A 24,135-nucleotide genomic window follows, 5' to 3' on the forward strand; every position below is an offset into this window, starting at 1 on the left:
GAACTAAACTACACCAACACTCTGAATATTTAGTAGTTGTTTAAACCAAGTTTTATTTGAAAATTTGCAAACATTCCTCCGGAACTAAAGGGATACGATTTATTAGTGATAAATTAAGGAATTGGGTTGTTTTTAGCTGTGATAATCATGTCGTACATTTAAATTTAGATAGATGCTTCGGGGATTTCGAAAGTTTCACTAATAACTAGCTGTCCCTAGTGACGATTACGCATTTTATATTTTACGTCGTTGAACAAGCAGATTTGCATAGCAGAGGATAGATATAATGTTTTATTATTTAACTAGTTTTAAGCTAATTATTAGCTAACGTCATTAACAAAGCATGCATCCAGAAGTATCTTCTGTATCCTGGGTATGTTATTGTTTGACAAACGTATCTGAAACAGTGAAAGGAATACGGACAAAAAAACGATTTTCAAATGCAACATTTCTCGATAATACCTATAAATTTAATATATATTTTAATACATTCCAGCATACATAAGAATTTTAACGTAATTCTTGTTAGATGTATATTATTTAATTTATTTAACTGATTTTCTTCATCGAGTTTATTATAAAAGGTAAATATTTCCTAATCATCCTAATAATCATCCGTTTCGGACAAGCCGGCAACACTGACTTCAAGCTGATTGGTAGACAGCTCTCGCACGTTTCCTTACAAGGTGGCAGCCATGCGCATAACGCTTTCCTATTTGCCAGAACTACCACTTATTTTACACCTATTGAAATATCCAGTGGCGATGTTATTATATTGTATTTTATACCTTTAATTTGATTTGTACATATTATCATTAGTACACGCTCCTAACAAATATTATCACACTTAGCAAATCACTAAACAAACAGGTAGATGCATTTCAAGCGAAATAATATAAAGTCTACTCTACATACAATATTATAGAAATTCCTGATAAATTTTCAAAAAATACCGCACGCTTCTGGATATTTTATGAATGAAATCGGCCAAGTTTTTGGAAAACTATGTTCCTCTTACCGTTGCCCCGTTGTTTCAGATCCGTTTGTCAAACTCTATGGTTATATAAGTTTTTATTAGAGCTTGCAAGGCATTCTATACAGTTTTGAAGTTATTTAGAAACAGGGCTCAGGTTTGTGAAGCACAAATGTACTTCGATTTGATACACTATTTTGCATACAAGGCGTGTTTCTTGATATTTAACCATCTGTCATAAAACACACATTGTCTGTTTATGTTTCTATGCATTTTCTATGTATGCTCTCTGTTATGCTCTACTGTTCATCGATTATATTGGAATTGTACATTTACCTTAACTACTGATATTTAGTATTATAACCGTACATTTTACATTTTACATATTACTTCAACTGTAAACGAGTATAATAAATAGTTGTGTTATAATTTTATTTGTTTCTTTTATTTCCATTGTAATTTTATAAACGATAAAAACGTGGAATTTGTTATTTATTAAGCTGTGGTTGGTTGTTTTTTGTTGTTATCAAAGCCGATACAGCATCACGAGGCCCCACAAACTCTCAGTTCTTTCGCACAGGTTGACTGCGCAGGTCAATTTGTGCAACCTAACCTGTACTACTGCCTGTCGAACACACGCAATTTTAAAGCACGGTTTTGTCTACAGTGAACTGAACTCACGCATTCATATTTTTAGGATATCCTTTACTGCGAAATGTTTGTACAATAAAGAAAAATATTAACTAATTACATTTTATTTTCCATAAACATGGCAAGCCATTTATAATTCGATTATTATTTAAGTTCGACATTTTATTTCAAGTTAATAATAGACTGAACTTTGTCTATGGCCTGAACAAAAATGAACTGAACGAGCACCATACACGTTCAGGCTCAGAAGTTTGCGCTGGCCAAATTCAATAGGGTCTCCCAAGTAGCATTTTCACGACTTGCGACCACATGTTTACTAAACACAACGTTGGATTAGTTACAAAAAATAGTTAGCTCCCTACCTTAGGTATTAAAATAAATTTAAACGTTTTTATAACGTTGTGCCGACATTGGACTAGTACTACAGCAAAGTAGAAGCTTCTGCGACGTCGAATAAACGTTGTCTTGTAATCTTTTTTGCTTAAGTGATCTTTAGGTGATTCGGACAACGTAGTTACAACGTTGGACAATATAGAGTTTTCCGACGTCAGTTTCAGGACCTATTCCAACGTTATGCAAACGTCGTCTGTTTTACTAATTCCAACGTTGTTTAGATTTCCTTATTCTTACGTTGGTAGGACGTCGAGTCACTACCTTTTTGCAACTGTATTGAACCATAACCTTAAATCTTAAATTTTCACTTCATTGTTCTGTTCAGTCAGACAGTTCAGTACTGTTTTTGTTGTTATAAAAAAACTTAATTAAAATGGGACATAAGAAAGGTACATATAAAACTAAATTTAAATATACATCGACATATATTACCGATAGTTTATCCACTCCCTCGTTTATTTGGATTATAGAGGGCGGCACAAGCTAGACTCTAGGATGACTAAATTAGGCAATCTTGCGACTAGTATACTACCTGTTAAGGCCGAACTGCGACTTTATTAGTCCAGTATGCGACTACTCGAACTACTCCATCTTAATCTCCAAAACAACAAAGTGAAAGCCGCCATGTTGTTAAATAAGAAAATGTTTCTTAATAGCAATTCCTGCTTTTTGAATACATTAACTTGAAATATTTGACCCTAAAAAACACGCGGAAACAAATTTTTCGACTGCGAATAAATTATTCTCATTTTACAAAAACAAAAAATCAAGAAATTTTTTAAAACTTCTTTAATTTTACGGCCCATTAGTATTTTTCAAAGTAGAAACAATACATTTATCAATAAAGTTGTTTGCGTTTAACTTTTTTGCCTTGGGTAACGAGTTACAGAGTCGGTTTAAGTGTTTCAATAATTATGATCTTCAAACATCCTCCACACTTAAATACTTTTGTTTTGTTTTCCTTCACTGCCATCTGACATATGTCTCTAACTAAATCATAAAAATAATATTTTTACTATAATTATCCCAATTTAGGATAAAACACGACTTAGACGCCATATTAGTTTTGTATTTCTGTGAATTAGGATTTTAAACAACGTTGCAGTTTGTACTAAATTAGGCTTCTAGCCAACGTCGGTATCCAACGTTGTTTCGACCCAAAAATTATTCTCCAAATTAGTGCAGACTAGGGTTGGCACGAGGTTGTGCCGACGTTGCGCCCCGACGTTTGGTCGCGTGACACAACGTTGTCCCGACGTCCAAATGCTGATTGGGCTGTATTCGCTCAGGTTCGCGTCTTCTTGATGTCATATATTTAATCTGAATTGGACGAATAAGGGTAGATTTTGGTCGTTATTCAGACACTCATTAATCAGATATAGTTTGAAATCACGTAAAAAATACGCCCAGGTATAAAATGAACATCACATATTTTATACAATGTTTTTAGACAAGTAAAATCATCTCAAACAATTCATATAAATTATTTTTCAAAAAGTTTCTCCATATTTTTTATAATTTCTTACGTAAATTGAACAAAATAAAGTATCCAAGATAGTGAAAGTATATTGCGCAATGAATAATTAAACTATAGAAAATGCTTATCATATACAAACGAATTATGAAAAAATGGATATAATATGATCACGGTAGACGTTCTAAAAAACCAAATCAAACCAAACCAAACTAGGACATTTTTTAGAAAATAATGTTATTATTAAAATGTCGACTCTAAAACAATACAGATCCTAAAACAACATGTCCTGTTTATTTTTCGCTGTCCAAATATAGGCTGAAAAAAGAAAGGGAATTTTATTTTGAAATTGATATACCTCGTCCTTACTCAACTTTATTGATATAGGTAGAAAAATCTTCAAATATTTGTTTTCATTCAAAAATAAAAAATAACCCTAAAACCTGTATTAGGATTTTATCGATATCAACTGGACAACTGTTCCCTCTTGATTTTTTAAGTTAAGCGACGTATTATGAGGTGAACGTTTGGACGGGAGGTGAACGTTTAAACGTACCATACGATCGAAAAAAAAACGGTGTCAAAGATGGTTGGAGGATGAATTTATTTTTATATTGAGTATAAAAATAATTTTTAAGTGGTGTAGTAAATTAGAGAAAAAAAATGGAAAAATTGATTTCTGTGTCTAGAAACGTTCTCTCAGTTTTTAACGTCTAGAGATTGACCGCGCCAAAATTATCATCGATTTTCATAACCCAGAGGCTCCTTTGACGCCGTTTTTTTACCATTCTGGTGCTTCTGGTTAAATAAAAAAAATATATTTCTTTGTCAGTCGTCATGTCTAGTTATGATCTAATAGGAGAAATAGCATATTGTGCTAGGGAAATATAGAATTGCAAATAAATTGCAATTATGGTATTTAAGTATAAATAACTTTTTACAAAATTAGTTTTTACGACAAATAAACTAAAAGAAAAAAAGTGATGTTTTCATTTAAAAAATCAATAATTTCTATTTTTTTAAACGTACATTTGCAACATTTGTAAGATCAGAGATCGCATCGGAAGGAAATATGAAAATCGAGGTTAAATGTAAATTTATGAAAATTCTGTAGCAATAAAGTTGGCTGTGTAAATTTCCCAATTTAATTAATTGGAAACAAGAGCAATTATTTCGGGAGCGTATGTTTTGAGCTTGGGGAAAACAGTAATTTTAAACATCGATTACTGTACGTAGATTAATAACAGCATAATAGCAATTATGTATAGATCCCTTTGAAAAGCCTTGTACCAAATATGGATTTTGCTCAAAATATCAAAATAATAAAAACAATTCTCTTGTAAAGACAATCCGGTGACATACTGTATAATTTAAGCCTAGTTCCCAATTTAAATCTTAAGAATTATTGAAAATATATTATTAGATAAATAATAAGACTTTTAAAAGAGTTAATCTAGAACGAAAAGGGATAACTTCGACAAGCGACATTCCAGAAAAATGACACAAAAAATCTACTTTTCAATTATAACCACAAACAACTGTCACTGTCTTGTTTTGTCTCATTGAACAGACTATAGTCTGTCCAGTGTAAGAATATAGAACAGTATAACAGTTGTCTCCATTTTAGTTTAAAGCTAGATCGAATTTTCTGTCAATTTTTTGGATGTCAGATACTGAAATCATAATATTGTCAAAGTAGGTATTTTATGAGAGAGCCTCCTCCTCATTTTCTGTGATTTTCCCTCCTTGTACCATGAGAGAGCCTCCTCCTCTTAGGAGGAGGCTCTCTCATAAACAGATATTTTTATCCCCACTTATTTCTACCTCCTCCTCCCACCAATATAATATACGTTTCAAAAATACATAAATTTCCACTACTTTCATCCCCACTACTTTTATCCCCACTATATAGTTTGTAAGGTAGGTCTTTAGAAGAAAGTAAAGCGAATCTCTTATTCATCGAGAGTGATGCAATACAATAAGAAAAAAATAACTGATGTTGTTAGAAAGCTGATTCAAAAATATATTGATTTCCATCAATCTATTTCTCATCAAATAGTTTTAATTAATCAAAAAGATTTATTTTTGCCACTAAAAGAAGATTGTCATAGGATAACTGAGTTTTGTGCTGATTTTCTATTACAAAGGATTAATCTTTATGAGTTTGTGCGTGCATTGGGACATACATATTTTGCAAGTGAACTAACACACATTGTTCCATACCTGAGAGTAACGAAGAATTCAAAAGTTATAATAGAAATTTTAAAGGTGTTCGAGCGGTTCCACTTGGATGACGCTAGAGATCAGTTACTTCAAAGATTTAAAGACAAGTTACCACAACCCGGAGAAGTTAAGAGCACAATATCAAGAAAACATAGACTTCTTCGTCAATATCGTGCTCCGAAATATTTAAAAAACTATATTTTGTTTTAAGGTGAAGAATGTCAAGTGAGAATATTGAACTAATTAGTTCAGTAATATGTATTCATCAAGAATTTTATGAATCATTTCATGAGACTTATCAAAAACTTAGGCAGATGGAAAAAATATATTATGATATGATTCGTAAATATGAAAAAGGAATGAGTGCGTGTGCACAATATTATGAAAATTATGATATATTAGAATTATTCTCTGTAATGATAGACTTAGGCTTTATAAATCAAATAACATATTTAAATAAATTTGTTAAAGATCGGGGAATACCTTACGAACAAGTAGCAGATGATGTAAACACTAACATAAATAGCAATTTAGTTAACCCGGATAATTCATCCAATAACTTAGTTGATGTAGAAGTACTAATTTAGTATAAATTATATTTTAATAAAAGATGTTATAAATATTATATAGATTTTTATTCATTCATAAAAAAATTATCATACAAATACAATACATTTGATAATGCACACATACAAGTTGACTTAGAATGATGAAAGCATTTTGGTGTTCCGATGGGCAAAGCAGGTTGTTCGTCTATTTCAATCACTGGTTTTTTGGAATATTTCTTTACAAATTCTGCTTTTTCAGCTCCTTTAACATAAACAAATTCCACTTCTACTTCTTCAGTGAGTTTTTCAATTATATTTGAAAAATAATGGTGAGGTGTAAATCCTTCATTCCAGTTGATACAATGATGGTTTTTCATTAGCCATACTGCCTGTCTGTGACATTCTGGTGACAGAAAGTCTAATGGATAGGGTTTCTTAAATATATAATGTGAGATTCTATGTCCATCAAAGGCTGCAAGTTCTTTAGGTAAAAATATGTTTTCTCATCTTTAAATCCTTGTATATCCACAATCAACCTCATATTTTTAGTTCACTAAACTTTTTAATTAGACTTTTTTGTCTTGAGTAATTTGTAATTTGTTCTTTCAATTTTTTGTATTTTAAAAATAAATTTTTGTATTTCTAGTTGAAGTGTTGATGACATATTTACTACTACAGACACTATGTTTACTTATTTATATTAAATCTATGAGGGTGGGGGTAAAAGTTTATAATTGTTTAACAATTTTTGTTAAAGGATTGTAACTAAATAATTTGTCATGTAAAATAAGACAATAAGCAGATGTATCTTTTTAATTGCACTGTTTGTCTCAAACTCAATTCTCATTACAACAGAACCCATTTGAAGGGTTTCTTTTTGGTGAGAACAATCAATATATGTAATCGGTGAAATTTCCTTGAATTTTTCAGGATTAAAATGGGTTCATTAGAAGTACCATAATAAGAATAGCGAAAATTGGCAAACATTTCATATAAAGATGAATATTTGTTCTCTTTGAAATTTAAATATAAGTCATGATAAGGGTACCTTTCAGAATTTAAAAATATTCTAATATTTGTCAAATCTACATTGTCAAATTGACTCATATCTTTTTAACATCTCCTTTTCGATTTTCTTGAAAGGCAATTATTACATGACGGGAGCTTCAAGTTTACTAGTTGTTTTACAGGCCATGTGTGTCGTTGTTTCAGTTAGCGAAGAGTATTCAACAAGTTCCCAACTTCTAAATCCAATTAGTATATCTTTTTATTTGACTCCAGTATTCTAGTGAGAGCTAGTTGTTGTGGTATATCAACTAAAATGTGCGGTACTTTCCAATAGATTTTATCGAAAGTAACTTTTGGGGTTTCTAAAGTTGTAGATGGAGGTGTTACATCATCCTTAAAGAAAACTCCATCTAAGTCATTATTAGATCTAATAAGAACCAACTCTTGTTTCATATTAATTATAATTTTTTTGTAATCTTCAAAGAATCCCATTAACAGTTTTAGTGGTATAGATACGGAGAATTTTCCATTATCATCAACTAAAATTCTATCCTCTTCTTTTCTGTGTGGAAACCAACCTGCATTTTGCAATTTTAAACTTTCATTTGTGTTACTGGATAGATAACCTTTTAATGTTGATGCTAGTCCTACATTTCTTAGGGCATCTATAGTAATACCATTTAACTCATAACGAATTTCTCTAAATAAGAAAGCAATACCATTGTTCGTAAATCGCAATCTCTTTGTATAATTTCCCTCTGTGTTTGTTAACTTTCCTTCGATGTAAAGTAGGCTTTCTGATGGTAGAGTGTAAGCATCAAGTTCTTGGATTGGTATACGTATTTCATCATTATAATCAAATTTTGAAGAAATGTAAGGTTGATAGGTATGTAATTCTGAACTAACAATAGAGTTATCAATATATAACTTTTCGTTTACATTTAATATGCTCATTATATTAAGACTTTAAAACCTAGTGATTTTAGAAAATTATGATTTTTTTCGTGTTAATCGATTGGTGTTGGATTTGACACTGAATAATTTTTTGTGTCAGTCTCTTTTTATAAGTTTTTATTGTATTAGGAATAATAACTGGAGAATAATTTATATTACCTCTATTATATCTAACAACCATTTTATAAACCGTTTGTTTTAAATGTAATCTTACTGTAATAGTCTCACCCTGAAACTGATAAGATCTCCGTCTTGATCAACAATTTTTACTGTAATGTTGTTAATTGCTTTAACGCTGACTGGAAATATAATATGGGTAAAGAGATTCAACTATTTTATACCCTGGAGCTACAGCAGGATAAAATTGGTGAATAATATGAACAGGTTTTCCGTTACTAAATGAACCAACACAGATATTACAATCAATGCAAATAGCGTTGACTTTACTTATATTAGCAACATTATCTGAATGATCTACTTTATCCGCTTCTATGATTCTACTTTTTAAAACCTAGTATTTTTCCTATTGAATCATCTTTTGTAAAATCAATTTGTTTGCTGCACATTAGGGTACATTTCAGGGTATTAGTATTAGGTTTTTAATAAAAAAGCAACGTTTTCATTTTTCAAACACAGTTTTAACTTTATCTTTTATATATGTTTCTATATCAATTATATCATAAGTTCCATCTGAATAACAATCACTTTATCACCTATATAAAGTTTATTGTGACCCTTTTCTATATTGGGTATAGTCATAAAAGTTTCAAAATCTGCTAAACCTAAGTAATATTGTTTTTCATCATCCAAATATATAGGTGGATTGAAATCAGCTGATAAAACTGAACTGTTTCCTGATATTGCTATTGTAGTAGACATTGTGTAAATGCTATTTTATTACATGTTGTTAGCTTATATATTATTTTTTAAGAATTTTAGAGAAAGTTGTCCGCAGTTGTATGAATTATTTTTTTGTTTATTTTCATATGTGTAAAATATTTTCACTTCACCATTTGAATTAAAATATTTTGAAAGTTCAAGAGGTGGTTTTAAATTTCCATAACTATCAAAGTATACAACATGATTATCATTTTTAATGTATGAAGTCCAATGTGTTCCTTTATTTTGCTTCCTGTCTAAATTAACAACACCACACTCTTTTAAAGATATTGTATTTGGAAGTTCAAGCATAAATACACCTCTGAAATTAGGAATTTTCATTACCTTTACATACTTAATAATGTCAATATTTGTAAGCGGTCTACGTGGAAAACTTATGTTAATCTTTTGGTCTTTTTTTTATACCAAGTTTACCACCTTTATACGGTTTTATAAAAAGTCCTTTTCCCTTATACGGTTTAATAAATAATCCCTTTCCCTTAGAAACATCCTCCATTGCAATATTATGTCTATGCATTTCTTCTAACTGCTGTTTAGATGCTTTAGCATCGTTGACTGCTTTGGCAATTCCTGCAGCACCTCCACCTAGTGCACCTAACGCTCCCAATATTGGGGAGCAAAAGTGGTAAAAAGTCCCCCAATTTTTTCAGGTGTTCGAATTATACGTTTTTTCTTCATGTTAAGCTTTCCACTTTTTTTTTATCCTTTTTTCTTTTTATACCCATTCCAAGCTTTCGTTTTCCCTTCATTATATGGCAACAGTTAATGCAGCTACTTTTTCACCGATTGAAGAATCCTTAGCTTTTACTCTATTCCAAGCCTGATCTCCTAACAGTTTATCAGATGCGTGTCTTTTTAATAAATCTTCAGATTGAGAGTATGCTATATCATGCTGTTTACAAGCAGCATCCAATGGATTTATACCAATATCCCCTCTGGCTATTCTCTTCTCCAATTTTGTACCCGGTCCACAGTAGTTATATCCTGGTATGTGAAATTCGAAGGAAGGTTGGTAATTAATTTGTTTACTAAACCAAAACCTTTTTTTTCGTCTCCTATTTATAGTTTTGTTCTCACTGGAGTGATGTACAATCATTAAAACGTATTTAAATACTAAAATAAACTATTGCTGCTAGGGTATAAATACTTTTACACACAATGGAATATATTAGTAATTTTAAAAATGAAGATCGAAAACAAAAATTCTCTTTACCTATTAAGAACCATGATGAAAAAGTTTCACACAAACAATTTAGGAAACATGGTGCTTTGTTTGGTGGTGGTTCGAAAAGAGGATTAATTGTTGGTTGTAGTGGAAGTGGTAAAACTAATGTTATGCTAACATTGCTTGAACATCCTAATGGTATTAGATTCGAAAATGTTTATATATATTCAAAATCATTAGATCAACCGAAATATAAATATTTAAGACAACTTTTAGAACCTATGAAAGAAATTGGTTATTTTGAATATGATAATGATGAAAATGTTATTTCACCTCATAAAATAAAACCAAATTCTGTTATTATCTTCGACGATATTCCTTGTCACAATCAATCAATTATTCGAGATTATTTTACACATGGTAGACATACAAACACAGATTGTTTTTTCATATTTCAGGGCTACTCTTCTATTCTTAAACAACTAATTCGTGAAAATTCAAATTTATTGATTTTGTTTAAACAAGATTCTTCAAGTTTAAAACATATATATATATAATGATCATTGTATGATAGATATGACATTTGATCAGTTTAAAAATATTTGTGCTAAATGTTGGAGGGAACCCTATGGTTTTCTTGTAATTGATAAAGATTGTCAATTAAATAATGGTAGATATAGAAATAAATTTGACTCCTATATTTATATATAAGACGAGTTTTGTGGTTTTTCCTCATTTAAAAATTATCTAACATGGATAAACGTTTAGCTAAAGAGTTGATAAAGTCAAGACAAGCAGTAAAAGAAAAGTATCATATGCTAAAATCAGCAGCATCTACAACACAAGCAGAGTTAGAACAAACTTACAAACCAATAACACAACCTATACAAGAACTAGTCTCAGCTATTGAAAATCGGAACATTTACACATAAAAAGAAGAACCTGTTGACTTACAAGACGAATATTTTAAAACTTCAACACCTACAAAAGTTAAAATAACTCCGAAAACTGGCAAAACTCCTATATTACCACCTGAAACTCCATCATTTTTAACAGATCAACAGAATCTATAAGTCAGATTCCCAATATACAAGAAACAAGTATTATTGCAGAAACATTTCCTTCACAATTTAACCATTCAGAAAGTAGAAATTTATCAGATATATTAGAAGAGACAAGACAAACTATTCAAACATATGTTGGGAGTTCGGGATATGATGATTGGTTGAATGCTTTCCATGAATTACCAAGAACATATATAGATGAAGGTGTGAAAGATACAATGTCTAAGTTTGATCATAATTATGGAATAGTGCATGATCTCGAAAGAGAAAAATTTTTTTTGGGTTTAACACAAAAACCTGTGGAAATAATTGGTAAAAATATTCATGTGGAAGGTATAAAATATCCCGGAACGGTTGGTTTATATGAATTACTTTTTAAAAAAGAACCTGTTGGATATAAAAATGAAGATTTAGAAAATTATATGGACATATTCAAAGAACTAATGCATATCGTAGAAATTTTGATCCCAACGAGCAAGTGCAAGGAAATAGTTCACATAAATATGTAACAATAATTGGACCTTACTTGCAACGAAAGGGTATTACAAAAACTAAAACAATAACACCATTGGAAAGGTTGACTGAAGCTTTTGCTAAACCGAAAGCACCATTTAGAACTAGTAGAACGACTGCTGTTCAGAAAGGGAAAGGTTTAACTTTAAAAATAAATAAATCAAATACAGATTATGTGTATTGGGATAATATAAATGAACTTGTGGATCGACTTCGTCTTTTACTAGCATCTACAGATGCTGGCAATACAGCCCACAACAATGAAATATTATCTATAATTGAGGAATTAAGAGAGGCTAAAGTTATACTATAAATAAGAATTGCTAGTTATAAACAAATCAATTGTTGACCAATATCAAATCATGTCTGTTGATAAATTTGGTTGTCATATTTCTAAACGTAACACTGTAAATACAACAACCTTGGAAGATACAGTCTTATCAAATGTTGAAAATAAAATTTTAAATAGGTTTAAGACAGATGTAAACTATATTGAAAATAAAGTAATTGAACATTTTCAAGGTAGTATAGACAACACAAATAAAAGATTAAGTGAAAATGAATCAAACAATAGTAATTTTGCAAAGAAAATTAAGTTTTTGATGATAAAATTACAAAACATGAAGATAAAATTGTACAATTTAATGATAATATAAAAACAATTAATAATTTAAAAACAGAAATTGAATCAATCAAAAGAAATCTTCAAAATGATATTAAACAAAATTTGAAGATTTCGCAAACAAAGTTTACGAAAGAGTTAATCAAGAAGTAGCTTATTTTAAGGATGTTCATGATAAAATTGACAGAACTGAAAAAATTACAGCGACAGCATTAAATATGCACATAGTTAACCATAAAAAAGACATAGAAGAACTACAAGATCTAAGACAGCAATTTAATAATACATTAGCTGAAATTACAAAATTAAAATCAGAAAAAATTTTGGAAAGTGAAGATAGAAATAAAAGTAAAAGTGAAATTTCTACAATAAAATCCAGTTTAGAGAAGTTCGATTTAAAAATTGGATGAACTTTATGTAAGTCTAGAATCGTTGAAAGAGTATGTAAAAGAAGAAAATACAAAAATTAATGCTGATATTGATGAAATTGATAAGACCATGAACACTCAAATTAGAGAAGTGATAATTAAAAATCAAAAAGAAAGAATTAAACATCTAAGAAATGATATTGATAATATTGTTTCATCTAAGAGTAAACTTATAAAGGATACTCTTAATGGTAAAAATTATCTGTTGTATCTTTAGAGATTAGACAATATATAGAAAATCTTTCACAAAATATATATACTATCTCTAAAATATTGCATGAAGAACTAACAAAATAGAAACGGAAGTAGAAAATTCTGCAAATAAAAGAAAAGATTTTCTATTAACAACAGTTAAAGAATATCTAGATAACCTAGTCAAAGAAATAATTAAAATTAATGAAATTTTGATTGAAACTAATAAGGATGAACAAATACAAAAATTAAAAGAATGGACAGAGATGTATAAAAGCTTTGTGGACAACTACTATCAAAACTAAATATCTTTTTGGTAAAATTTCAAAAGTATGACAACCATTAAGGAACAAGTAGTTAATGAGTTACATAAACCTGCTAGAAAAAAAATTTATGCGAAGAAGGGTAATTGTTAAAGAACTAAATGATCTTTTTACAGGCAGATCTAGTAGAAATGCAACCATATTCCAAATTTAACAGGGGTTATAGATATATTTTAGTTGTTATAAATGTGTTTTCAAAATATGTTTGGGCAGAACCTGTAAAAACAAAATCTGGTAAGGATGTTGCCACAGCAATGAAAACCATATTACTTACTTTAAAAACCAATCCACAAAATTTGCAAACGGATAGGGGTACAGAATTTTCAACCAACATTTCCAAAGATTGATGGAACGATTTAAAATTAATCATTATAGTACTTTTCCAATTTAAAAGCAAGTGTAGTTGAAAGAGTAAACCGAACATTAAAAACCAGAATGTGGAAAATGTTTAGTTTGCAAAGGAAATTATAGATGGCTTAATATTTTACAAGATATCGTTAAGGATTACAACAACACCAAACATTCAACAATTGGAATGAAACCAAACCAAGTAAATAAACAAAATGAAAAGAAGATTTTAAGATCAATCTTTACTCATGCTAAAACAGTAGATTCAAAACTTCCTAAATTTAAAGTTGGAGATCATGTGCGTATAAGCAAGTATCGCGAGGCGTTTTCCAAAGGTTACACTCCAAATTGGTCAAATGAAATATTTCGAATTAAAAAAGTTAAGATGACAAATCCCAGAACATACATAATTGAAGATGAAAGAAATGAGGAAATTCAGGGTGGATTTTATGAACAGGAGTTACAGAAAGCAAAACACTCTGATGTATACCTTGTTGAAAAAATTCTAAGAAGAAAAGGAAACAAAGTATATGTAAAATGGTTAGGATTAGATAAAAAGTTTAATACATGGATTAATAAAAATGATGTTGTATAGTTGTTTTATGTAACTTAAAATAAAATAAAGCACTAATTAATATAATATAGTTTTATTTAATATTTGGTTAAATACAAGTATTAGCAAATCGTGTTAAATACATTTTAGTTCTGTGTTCTTTGCTTAGTATTGGATCAAGAATAAGCTTACAATTATTAATTCGTTTTTCAAAACGAAGTCTATCTAAATAATAAGTTCTAAATTCACATTTTCGTGCTTGTTTATAAGCAAAATTCCACTGCACTAACACATAAAGTTTATTTTTCTCTTCCTGAAAAGTCACCGATTTCTTCATAATATTTTCTTTTGTGTTCATTCCTCTTTAACCTTTTTTCCAATTCCTCCGGGTACAGTATCAGGAACTCCAACATAGTTGACACATTTTCACTGATGGGATTTTGATTGGGTTGCAAAATGCGATAAATATTATCAATAGGATCACCTTCCTGAATTGAAATGCTGGTTTGGAATACATTAAAGTAAAGTGAAAATTCTTGTTTCTTTATAATAGAAATTCTGTAATCCACAACTTCCTTTAATCGCCATAATGTTTCTATAGACTCGTATCCCAAATATATATATCTTGAATATTCTTCTTTAATTTTTATAACAGGAAGACTGTTGACTTTCTCAAAATATAATTTAAAGTTGTCTATATTCAACATGGGTTCGTTAATTTGCTGGGGAAAGCAGAAGTAGTTTTCAATAACTCCCCGATGACTGCAAAAACTATTCCAACTTTCTTCACTTAGAGTTACAGAAAACCCATTTTTTCCACCGATTATAATTTTCGGTGAAAAATCTTGATTACTTATACCAACAATAACAAACTTTGACGAAGATTTATTCAAAAAGAAAATTTTTGAATTTAAAAGATTTTCAAAATTTTTAGAAGACATGGTGAATGAACTAAATAATATTAAGTTCTCCTCTTACTTTAATATTCGAACCCCTACCAATTCATACCCCCACCTATTGATATCGTCAACTCATGCGCATTGCTTATTGTCTATTCACAACAATCTTTTAAATGAAATTAATTAATGAAAGTATAAATTTCCTGTTTGAAATTTATAATAAAAAAAGATAATTAAAATTGTAATATACAAAAATATAGTAAAAGTTAAAAAGAGATTAACGATATTAAAAATGTTATATCCATTATTTTTTTCATTAATAAATTTAGTATAGTTGAATGATTCATTTTGAAAATATGTATATTTTAATTCGGATCTTTCAATCCAATTAGTATCAAAAATGGTTTGATTGGAATAATGATATAAAATTTTAAAAAACCTACTAACATTTTCTCCTTTGTTTATGGGATATATAAAACTAAGCGTATTATTATTGATTAAACCAACTTTCATAAACTGACAATTTTTATCAAGTGTAATGTTTGTTTCATTGGAAAAACATATTTCACAACGGGTTACAGTGGGGGGATAATGAACATAAATAACATTTTGAAATATGAAATAAAGGAGAATAAAATGGGTTTGATGAGCCATTGAAGGAAAGTAAATATTTTATTAAAAATTTATTTAACTACAATTTACTTCCAATCAAGATGGTTACCAAATGATATTTGACAATATCTTTTCTATAGATGAATATAAATACTTAATAGCATAAGAAATATATGTTAAAAAAAAGATGTAAATTAATGAATAATAATATCATCAAAATTACACGTTCCAGTGAATTATTAGATTTTTTGAATTTTTGTTTCTTATTTTTTTGTATTGGCTTAACCATAAACATTCGTTTAAATTACATAATGGAGAAATTTTGTGATGCTCTTCGACAGGACAGTCATCATAGAACCATTCATAAATTTCAGTTCCACAATAGTAACATTTGCATACATCACTATATGAAATATAATAAAAGCCTGCTCCTGCTAATACCTCAGGTTCCAATTTTCCATTCCAGTTTTTAAAAGTAGAAAGTCGATTTTCGTAGGTTTTATAAGTAACATCATCAATATCTTTATCAAAACTTTCCAAACACATCTTAAGAAATGTTAATAAGGAATGAAATATTGTCAAAGGCGTATTCTTTAAGTAGGTATATTTTTCATTAAAAATGCATTAACTCATATAAAAGTATATTATTAATTAAAATTACAACAACTAAAATCAGAATTAATCTAACATATAAAATAATTAAATTAGTCACTACATTCTAAATTCCATTTAACATATAAAACTAAAATACATAAAATATAATTGTTCCTCTAACTCTATAACTAATATGTATACATTATGATAAGTTCTAAAGGAATAATAAATTAATATTAATAAATATATACGATATTTCAAACGTGTAAGGTGTTCGTGTGACCAGATTTGTGCTTTTGTGTTTGACTTTGTTTCCAACTGTTTATAGGTAAATATATTTTTTTAAATGGATCTAAATACAATCAGAGTGAATCATATTAAATGTTTAAATTAAAGAAATAATATTAAATTAAATATTATTTAAAAAATATGCTGAGGTCTGGATGATCATCATTCCACTGGTAAAATGAAATATCATGATGACCCCAAGCAAGTGTTTTAAAATCATGTGGAATTTGATCTTTTATTATCTTCAGAATTCAAAGCAATTTTATGTATTAATTCAGTAAAAATTGAATGTAGTCTAGAACGAAAAACATACATGGAGCAAAAAATTTTAGAATTATTTTCTACTACATCTTTATAGTGGATAAAATGCAACTGATTTTTAGTAGCATGTTTTCTTATACCTTTAGCTTTCTTTAATAAACCATTTTCGGAGTAGACAGACAGACAGACAGGTAGTAGATAGACAGCTGAGACAGACAGGTAGTGACAGACAGACTGACAGACAAAGAGAATTTACACCCACCACTTTGGGTACAAAAAGGACAGAATGGTCCTTCATAAGAAAAAGCATAGGATTTTGAGCTCGAACATAAGTTGCTTATCTACTTCCGATACCATAGAAAGCTACAATGGGTTCACTAGCATATTTATCCTTAAATTTACCAACCACTGATTGTGTTATAGGCATATTATGATTATTATTTGGCAAATAAGTGTCAAATTTATGAATATTTCTATGCATATCATGGTAAACATTTTCTGTTGTCACTTCCAGAATAAAAGAATCTGTATCAGTATACAAAAGAGACACATTATCTTTATACAAAGGTTTTAAAAAATTATAAAAAAAATCGTACATGACAGTTTTTGATATGTCTAAAATACAAAATCCAACGTATATTGGTTTATTATAAGTAACTAGTATTTTTTTCATTTGAATAGCCAAGTTTTCTGAGAAAATTGTTAAGTCCTTGAAATATGGCTTTGCTAACAAATTTTCAGCTCCATCTGTTCTTTTATTTTTTTCCCATTCGGTAACAAGTCTTACATCGACTCTCCTATCCACATTTTCCATTGTTTTGCCGTATATACTATTGTTTGCTAATTTGTATGTGTGGCGATCAAATTCATTTTTCGATTGATTTCGTAGTGTGGTATTTAAGTCTATAAATTTTTTTAACCAAGCAGATTGTGAAAATTGTATTACTCTATGAATTTTAGAAATCTTAAGTCCATTTTGTAGACATTGTTTTAACAATTGGTAATGAATTACATATTTTAACTTATTGTTTAAATTTGGTATTAATTTTGTAGATTTTGAATTAGGTGGTTTATAATTTTCAGGGCAAAAAGGAAAATCATTATGAGTGTCGTGGAGACTTTCAGGATATTCCAGATCAACCTCTAGAACATGTCCTTTGCTAGATGTACTAGAAATTGAAAAAATATCTAGATTTTTTATTTCTTTTTCGGTTAACCATACAAAATCACCTGTTGGCAGATATTGGGACATAGCAAAACCGTATAAATTTGTTGCATCATAGTACATTATATATTTATTAGGTTTTGTTGCATCAAAATTTGATAGAAAAGGATTGTTTGTCTCTGATTTCCGTGTTATGCATGAAACCTCTATATTTTTCAAACTTAGAATATTTATCATCAAATGAACATTTGATGTAATACGCAAAAGAGTATGGAATATGTTTAAATTTTTTTAATGTATATGAATTATTTGGATTTTCTACATCATAATTCTCATTCAAAGGTTTTAAAATACATTCAAAATCTGCATATACTATAAAAGGAACTTTCATTTGCTTTCGATAATTAACATATTTTAATGTGTTTTCATATGCTACATTTCCATATTTGTCTTTAAATAATTCTTTAGAAGGTAAATTAATTCTAACATGATCACAATCATAACTATTATGTTACTGTAATTTTTGTTCTGTGTCAAAGTATTGAAGACATCCTTCACACAAATATTTTCTTCCATTATGTTTACTAAGTTGTTTAGAAATTAATTTAGAAAGATCGGAAATGTAGCAATAATGAAAATTTTCATCATCATCATTTATTAATAATAAATTAACATGAATATTTTTTCTATCACTAGAAAAATGTAGAGGACCAATTATTTTTTCATATTCTTCATTATTAGAAATTTTATTACAATATTTTTCTAAACCGTACACATTGATAGAAATATTGTTTTGATTTTCAAAATTTTTAATATCTTTTAATGATATTGGAAAATCAATACCTGTAGTGTTCAAAACTGTTGAATAGTGTGGGTATGATGATGTTTGAAAATCAACACCTGTTGGAGGATGAAGGGCTGCAACTACGGACCATGCGAAGCAGTAGTCATCCTTATTTCTTATGTTGACGTCGTACTATTGACGTCGTACTATTTTAGGAGGAAGTTAAATAAAAGATGATGCTCTCAAAGGATTGAATTTGTTGATGTTAATTTCCATAAAAAGAAGATTTAGTAAAATCCATCCTGAAACAAAAATAAAACTAATGTATTATGTTACATTTATATTAAAAATATAACACTTACCAGAGTCCCTTTCTGCGAATTCATCAGCCTTGTTGTCAATAATTGTTGCAAATTCTTCTATCAAATCCTTTGTTGCACTGCTGTTACAAATTACTTTAAATGGAGTGTTGAACGATTTGACATCATGATTATCAGTACTTGGATTATAGTAATATCCAAAAAGTTCTATATTGATTTTAATACAAGTATGTTTTTTCAATTGATTGTCAAACACCCGTAGAATCTTTTGTTCCAATATTTTAAAATAGTTTTTAACATTTAAAATATTTTCTTCGGTAGATAATCTGTATGATATTATCCTTTCCTTGAAAGCTGATTTTATTACTTGAATTCCTTTTTCCTCCAACGTTTTACAGTTGTTTTTGTGACTGTTTGAATGCAGATGACCAACCCACAAATTTTGTAAAATATGTTCTTTACATTCTGAACAATATTTTTCTATAAATGAAATTATTTTGTTAGTTTATAAAATTATACAATGGGAATGTCTTACTTTTTTCTTCAGCTGCTGACCTACCCAAAAAACGGTTTAGAAAAAGAAGACTTCTTGCACGTATTCTTTAAGTGGTGAGATAGGTTGTCTTTACGAGTAAAGGATTTTTGACAAGATGTACATGTGAACATCTTTCAATTTAATTCTGTAATATAAGATTATGTTGTATATTTGAATATTTAAAAAGTTATGAATAAAATTTGGAAAGAAGAAGGTATAAATATATTTTTTCAATTTAATTAAATTAAGAAATGGAAAAAAAAAAAAAAAAAAAATGTAAATATTTAATCAAATGAATCCACTAACGTATCGAAACATTGTTTTAAACGTTCTATTCCTGCAGCATTTTCTTCATTAATAGTAATATTTTCAACAACATTTTGAAGCGCGTAACCTAAAGTTTTTAATTTTGAATATGGTTTTAGATATTTTCTTAATGTTTTAGTTTAATGATTAAAATAACACGAGGATTTGAAAAGTTTTTGAAGGCAACAACTTGCAATAAATTAATTTGTGATCCATTTTAAAAAAAATATTTACCTGTAAACAGTTGGAAACAAAGTCAAACACACCTTGCACGTTTGAAATATTGTTGCAGTCTGCGGTAAAAGCAAGTTCTTTTATAGTAGGTTCTTGACTATGGATGTTCGATTTAAATCGATTCTGCAGAAAATCGATATTTTGTCATGCGATTCCCGATTTTTTTACAAAAATCTCTCTATAAAAGAAAATATTTATAAGACTAACATTGTAAAACAGTGAGAAAAAGTCTTACCCTTTTTTCAGCAGACTTTCCAAACCATCGGTTGAAAAAACTTGACTTGCTACAGGCAGTCCTCATATGGCGTAATAGATTATCTTTACGATTAAAAGATTTAACACAAGATGTACAATTGAACATGTTGATATTTTAGTTCTACAAAAGAATTCTATGTTTTAACTTATATTATTAAAATATTATGTTGTATCTATGACCTAATCATGAAAGAAATTTGGAAATTGTATATTATATTGGGCACTTAGTTGGTTTTGTGTTTGTTGGTGTAGTTTGTCTATTTTTTAATTTTACTCTAGTTACTGTTCATGTATCCATGGTGAATTAAATTTAGACAGTCTGTTTTGTTAGTGTGTTTGTTGTCTGTTTTGTGGCTTTGTGTTTGTTGGTGTAGTTTGTCTATTTTTATTGTTGAGTGTTTGTTGTCTGTTTTGTGGCTTTGTGTTTGTTGGTGTAGTTTGTCTATTTTTTTAATTTTACTCTAGTTACTGTTCATGTATCCATGGTGAATTAAATTTAGACAGTCAGTTTCGGTAGTGTGTTTGTTGTCTGTTTTGTGCTTTGTGTTTGTTTGTGTAGTTTGTCTATTTTTATTGTTGAGTGTTTGTTGTCTGTTTTGTGGCTTTGTGTTTGTTGGTGTAGTTTGTCTATTTTTTTTAATTTTACTCTAGTTACTGTTCATGTATTCATGGTGAATTAAATTTAGACAGTCAGTTTCGGTAGTGTGTTTGTTGTCTGTTTTGTGGCTTTGTGTTTGTTGTGTAGTTTGTCTATTTTTATTGTTGAGTGTTTGTTGTCTGTTTTGTGGCTTTGTGTTTGTTGGTGTAGTTTGTCTATTTTTTTTTTAATTTTACTCTAGTTACTGTTCATGTATCCATGGTGAATTAAATTTAGACAGTCTGTTTTGTTAGTGTGTTTGTTGTCTGTTTTGTGGCTTTGTGTGTTTGTTGGTGTAGTTTGTCTATTTTTATTGTTGAGTGTTTGTTGTCTGTTTTGTGGCTTTGTGTTTGTTGGTGTAGTTTGTCTATTTTTTAATTTTACTCTAGTTACTGTTCATGTATCCATGGTGAATTAAATTTAGACAGTCAGTTTCGGTAGTGTGTTTGTTGTCTGTTTTGTGGCTTTGTGTTTGTTGGTGTAGTTTGTCTATTTTTATTGTTGAGTGTTTGTTGTCTGTTTTGTGGCTTTGTGTTTGTTGGTGTAGTTTGTCTATTTTTTTAATTTTACTCTAGTTACTGTTCATGTATCCATGGTGAATTAAATTTAGACAGTCTGTTTTGTTAGTGTGTTTGTTGTCTGTTTTGTGGTTTTGTGTTTGTTGGTGTAGTTTGTCTATTTTTATTGTTGAGTGTTTGTTGTCTGTTTTGTGGTTTTGTGTTTGTTGGTGTAGTTTGTCTATTTTTTAATTTTACTGTAGTTAATGTTTAGTTGTGTTTTTGTATTGTTTATTTGTCCATAGTGATTTACTGACTATTTTTATCTATCTTTTGTTAATCTATTTACCTGGGTGTTTTTATAATGCTATTTTAATATTAATAACGAGTTAAATTTTTGAAGAATATTATTTTTATAAGTGTAAAAATATAATTAAGAACTGGACAAGTTTTTGAATAGAAAGTCTTAATTTTATTAGATGAATATGTAAAACTATAACTTACCAAAACTATAGATATTAACTTTAACTAACACAAATAATGTTTATCAAAATATCCTTAATTTTATTGCAATGGGTGCGAAATTTACAACCAAACCATCTAACCGTCTTTTACAAGCAACTGGTCGGCAGAGGCGAGGTCGATCTGAGATTATATCTGCAGGTATCTGGTTCTCGATTCTCTCTGAGATCGTTGAACCTGTGATACTGGTTTTATTTTTTAAATTTTATATTAGAGATGAGCAATGATTTGAAATATCGATAAAATGTTTTATTTAATAATAATATATTAAACTGGTTGTGTTGTTGTTTGCTTGTGTGTGTGTTTAGAATTAAATGAAGTGTTTGATGGGAACATTGGATAAAATCTCTAGAACTTTTTTTAAATGATATTTATCTGTCAAATCAATAGAATTTTTACATGATGTGAAATAAAACTGCAAATATTTATAGTCACATTTATTTTAATCCCCTTTTTATACTCTGGACAAAGTAATATCTAATTATATCTTTTCGAAACTGCACTAAATATTTATAATGTAAACCACATAGTGGACACTTAGTTGTCATTTTTGCTCATAATGTACATCATTCCATGTTAATATACAGTTTAAGCAAAAAAAGTGTGAACATGTATTTGGCACACAAGTTTCGTAGCAATCAACCATGTCTTGACAAATAGCACAAAACTGTCGCTTAATTTCCTCTACATTTTCTTTTGTATTTTGTCCTGCAGGTTCTAGATTCTTCTTCTTCCCTAGGAGGAGATTGTAATACACTAAGTATAGATTGGTGTTGAACAGTAAAACTCGTCTGTTGAGAGAGGGTTTGTAAATTATTTTCGTCGGTCATTCTGAACTAATACTTACTTTTGGATGTTTTACTATATATATGATTGGATATTGATATAGTGGGGGTAGAAATAAGTGGGGATAAGAATATCTCTGTTTCTCTATATCATCCCTCTTTGAAGAAAAAAGTAGGAATGAATCGACTTGTTATATATGGGTCGATAGTTATTATCTAAGACATTTTTAATATAATGAAATATCGAAAAGTAGTATATCGATATTTCTGTACGTCCCTATAAGCTAAGAGTTCAATGCCGCAGAATAACGGTACAAGGAGGGAAAATCACAGAAATGAGGAGGAAGCTCTCTCATGGTACAAGGAGGGAAAATCACAGAAAATGAGGAGGAGGCTCTCTCATAAAATACCTACTTGTCAAGGTGTATGTGGCGACATCTGTCGGAGAAGTGAATAAACCGCAAGTGAATTGCTGGTTGAGGACTATCTGAGGACATTGTTTTTGAGGCGCCATCTCTTAGCCAAGTAGAAAAGCGAATCAGGCGGCAATAGACTTTACTAGTAGGAGGCAGAATGCTACCGATAATTTTAGAAGGTTCCAGAAACAGTTGGTAGAGTATATAAAGGCGCGCGATCGGCAAATTGCGAATCGTGACAATTTAACGAAGGATTTTATAAATAGTTAATTGTGTGTTATAATCAGTATAATGCAGGGTTGGAAAAAATCATGACTTTTTAAAAAAATAAAAAAAGTCAGATTTTTTTTATTTAAATCGGATTTTTTTGATTTAAATCAGATTTTTTTGATTTTAATTGAAACCAATATTTAAATCGGATTTCCAAATGACTAGGACTTATTTCCAATTAAAGTCCTATCCTAAATGGCTAAATCTTTATAACTCTGAGCGATACCGATAACATTAATAATTCTACGGCACGTGGCATTTTTCCACATCGGTCACCAATATATTCCCCAAAAAAGTCGCTCGCTTCAGATCAAAAGGATTTTTTTTCAAACGTCTCAAAAGTATTAATTTTTGTCATTTTAATAGTAAAGCGCTGTTACGCCTAAGCACAAAAGTACAAAAATATATTATTAAACTGATATT

The 24,135-nt window shown here is 29.3% G+C and overlaps 2 protein-coding genes and 1 long non-coding RNA gene across 3 annotated transcripts; all 3 read right to left on the minus strand.

Moving 5' to 3' along the window:
* Window positions 1-7,516: 7,516 nt before the first annotated feature.
* On the minus strand, window positions 7,517-8,224 carry LOC115883660. The gene has a single exon (XM_030902047.1). It carries the CDS (start codon window positions 8,222-8,224, stop codon window positions 7,517-7,519), a length of 708 nt encoding a protein of 235 aa, XP_030757907.1.
* A 9,081-nt stretch (window positions 8,225-17,305) lies between these two features.
* Window positions 17,306-19,828, minus strand: LOC115883664. The gene is made up of 3 exons (XM_030902051.1): window positions 19,791-19,828; window positions 19,298-19,735; window positions 17,306-19,237 (listed from the first exon to the last, which is right to left on the minus strand). The coding sequence occupies exon 3, from the start codon at window positions 18,386-18,388 to the stop codon at window positions 17,324-17,326; it is 1,065 nt and encodes a 354-aa protein (XP_030757911.1). The 5' UTR covers window positions 18,389-19,237; window positions 19,298-19,735; window positions 19,791-19,828; the 3' UTR covers window positions 17,306-17,323.
* A 9-nt stretch (window positions 19,829-19,837) lies between these two features.
* On the minus strand, window positions 19,838-22,788 carry LOC115883666. The gene is made up of 4 exons (XR_004050422.1): window positions 22,224-22,788; window positions 20,566-20,706; window positions 20,331-20,508; window positions 19,838-19,935 (listed from the first exon to the last, which is right to left on the minus strand). It is a non-coding gene; the product is annotated as an uncharacterized LOC115883666 (long non-coding RNA).
* Window positions 22,789-24,135: the final 1,347 nt, after the last annotated feature.

The sequence above is a fragment of the Sitophilus oryzae genome, unplaced genomic scaffold (genome assembly GCF_002938485.1).
Source record: "Sitophilus oryzae breed Bouriz unplaced genomic scaffold, Soryzae_2.0 scaffold_1974_pilon_pilon, whole genome shotgun sequence".
In the NCBI taxonomy this organism is placed as follows: domain Eukaryota; kingdom Metazoa; phylum Arthropoda; class Insecta; order Coleoptera; family Curculionidae; genus Sitophilus; species Sitophilus oryzae.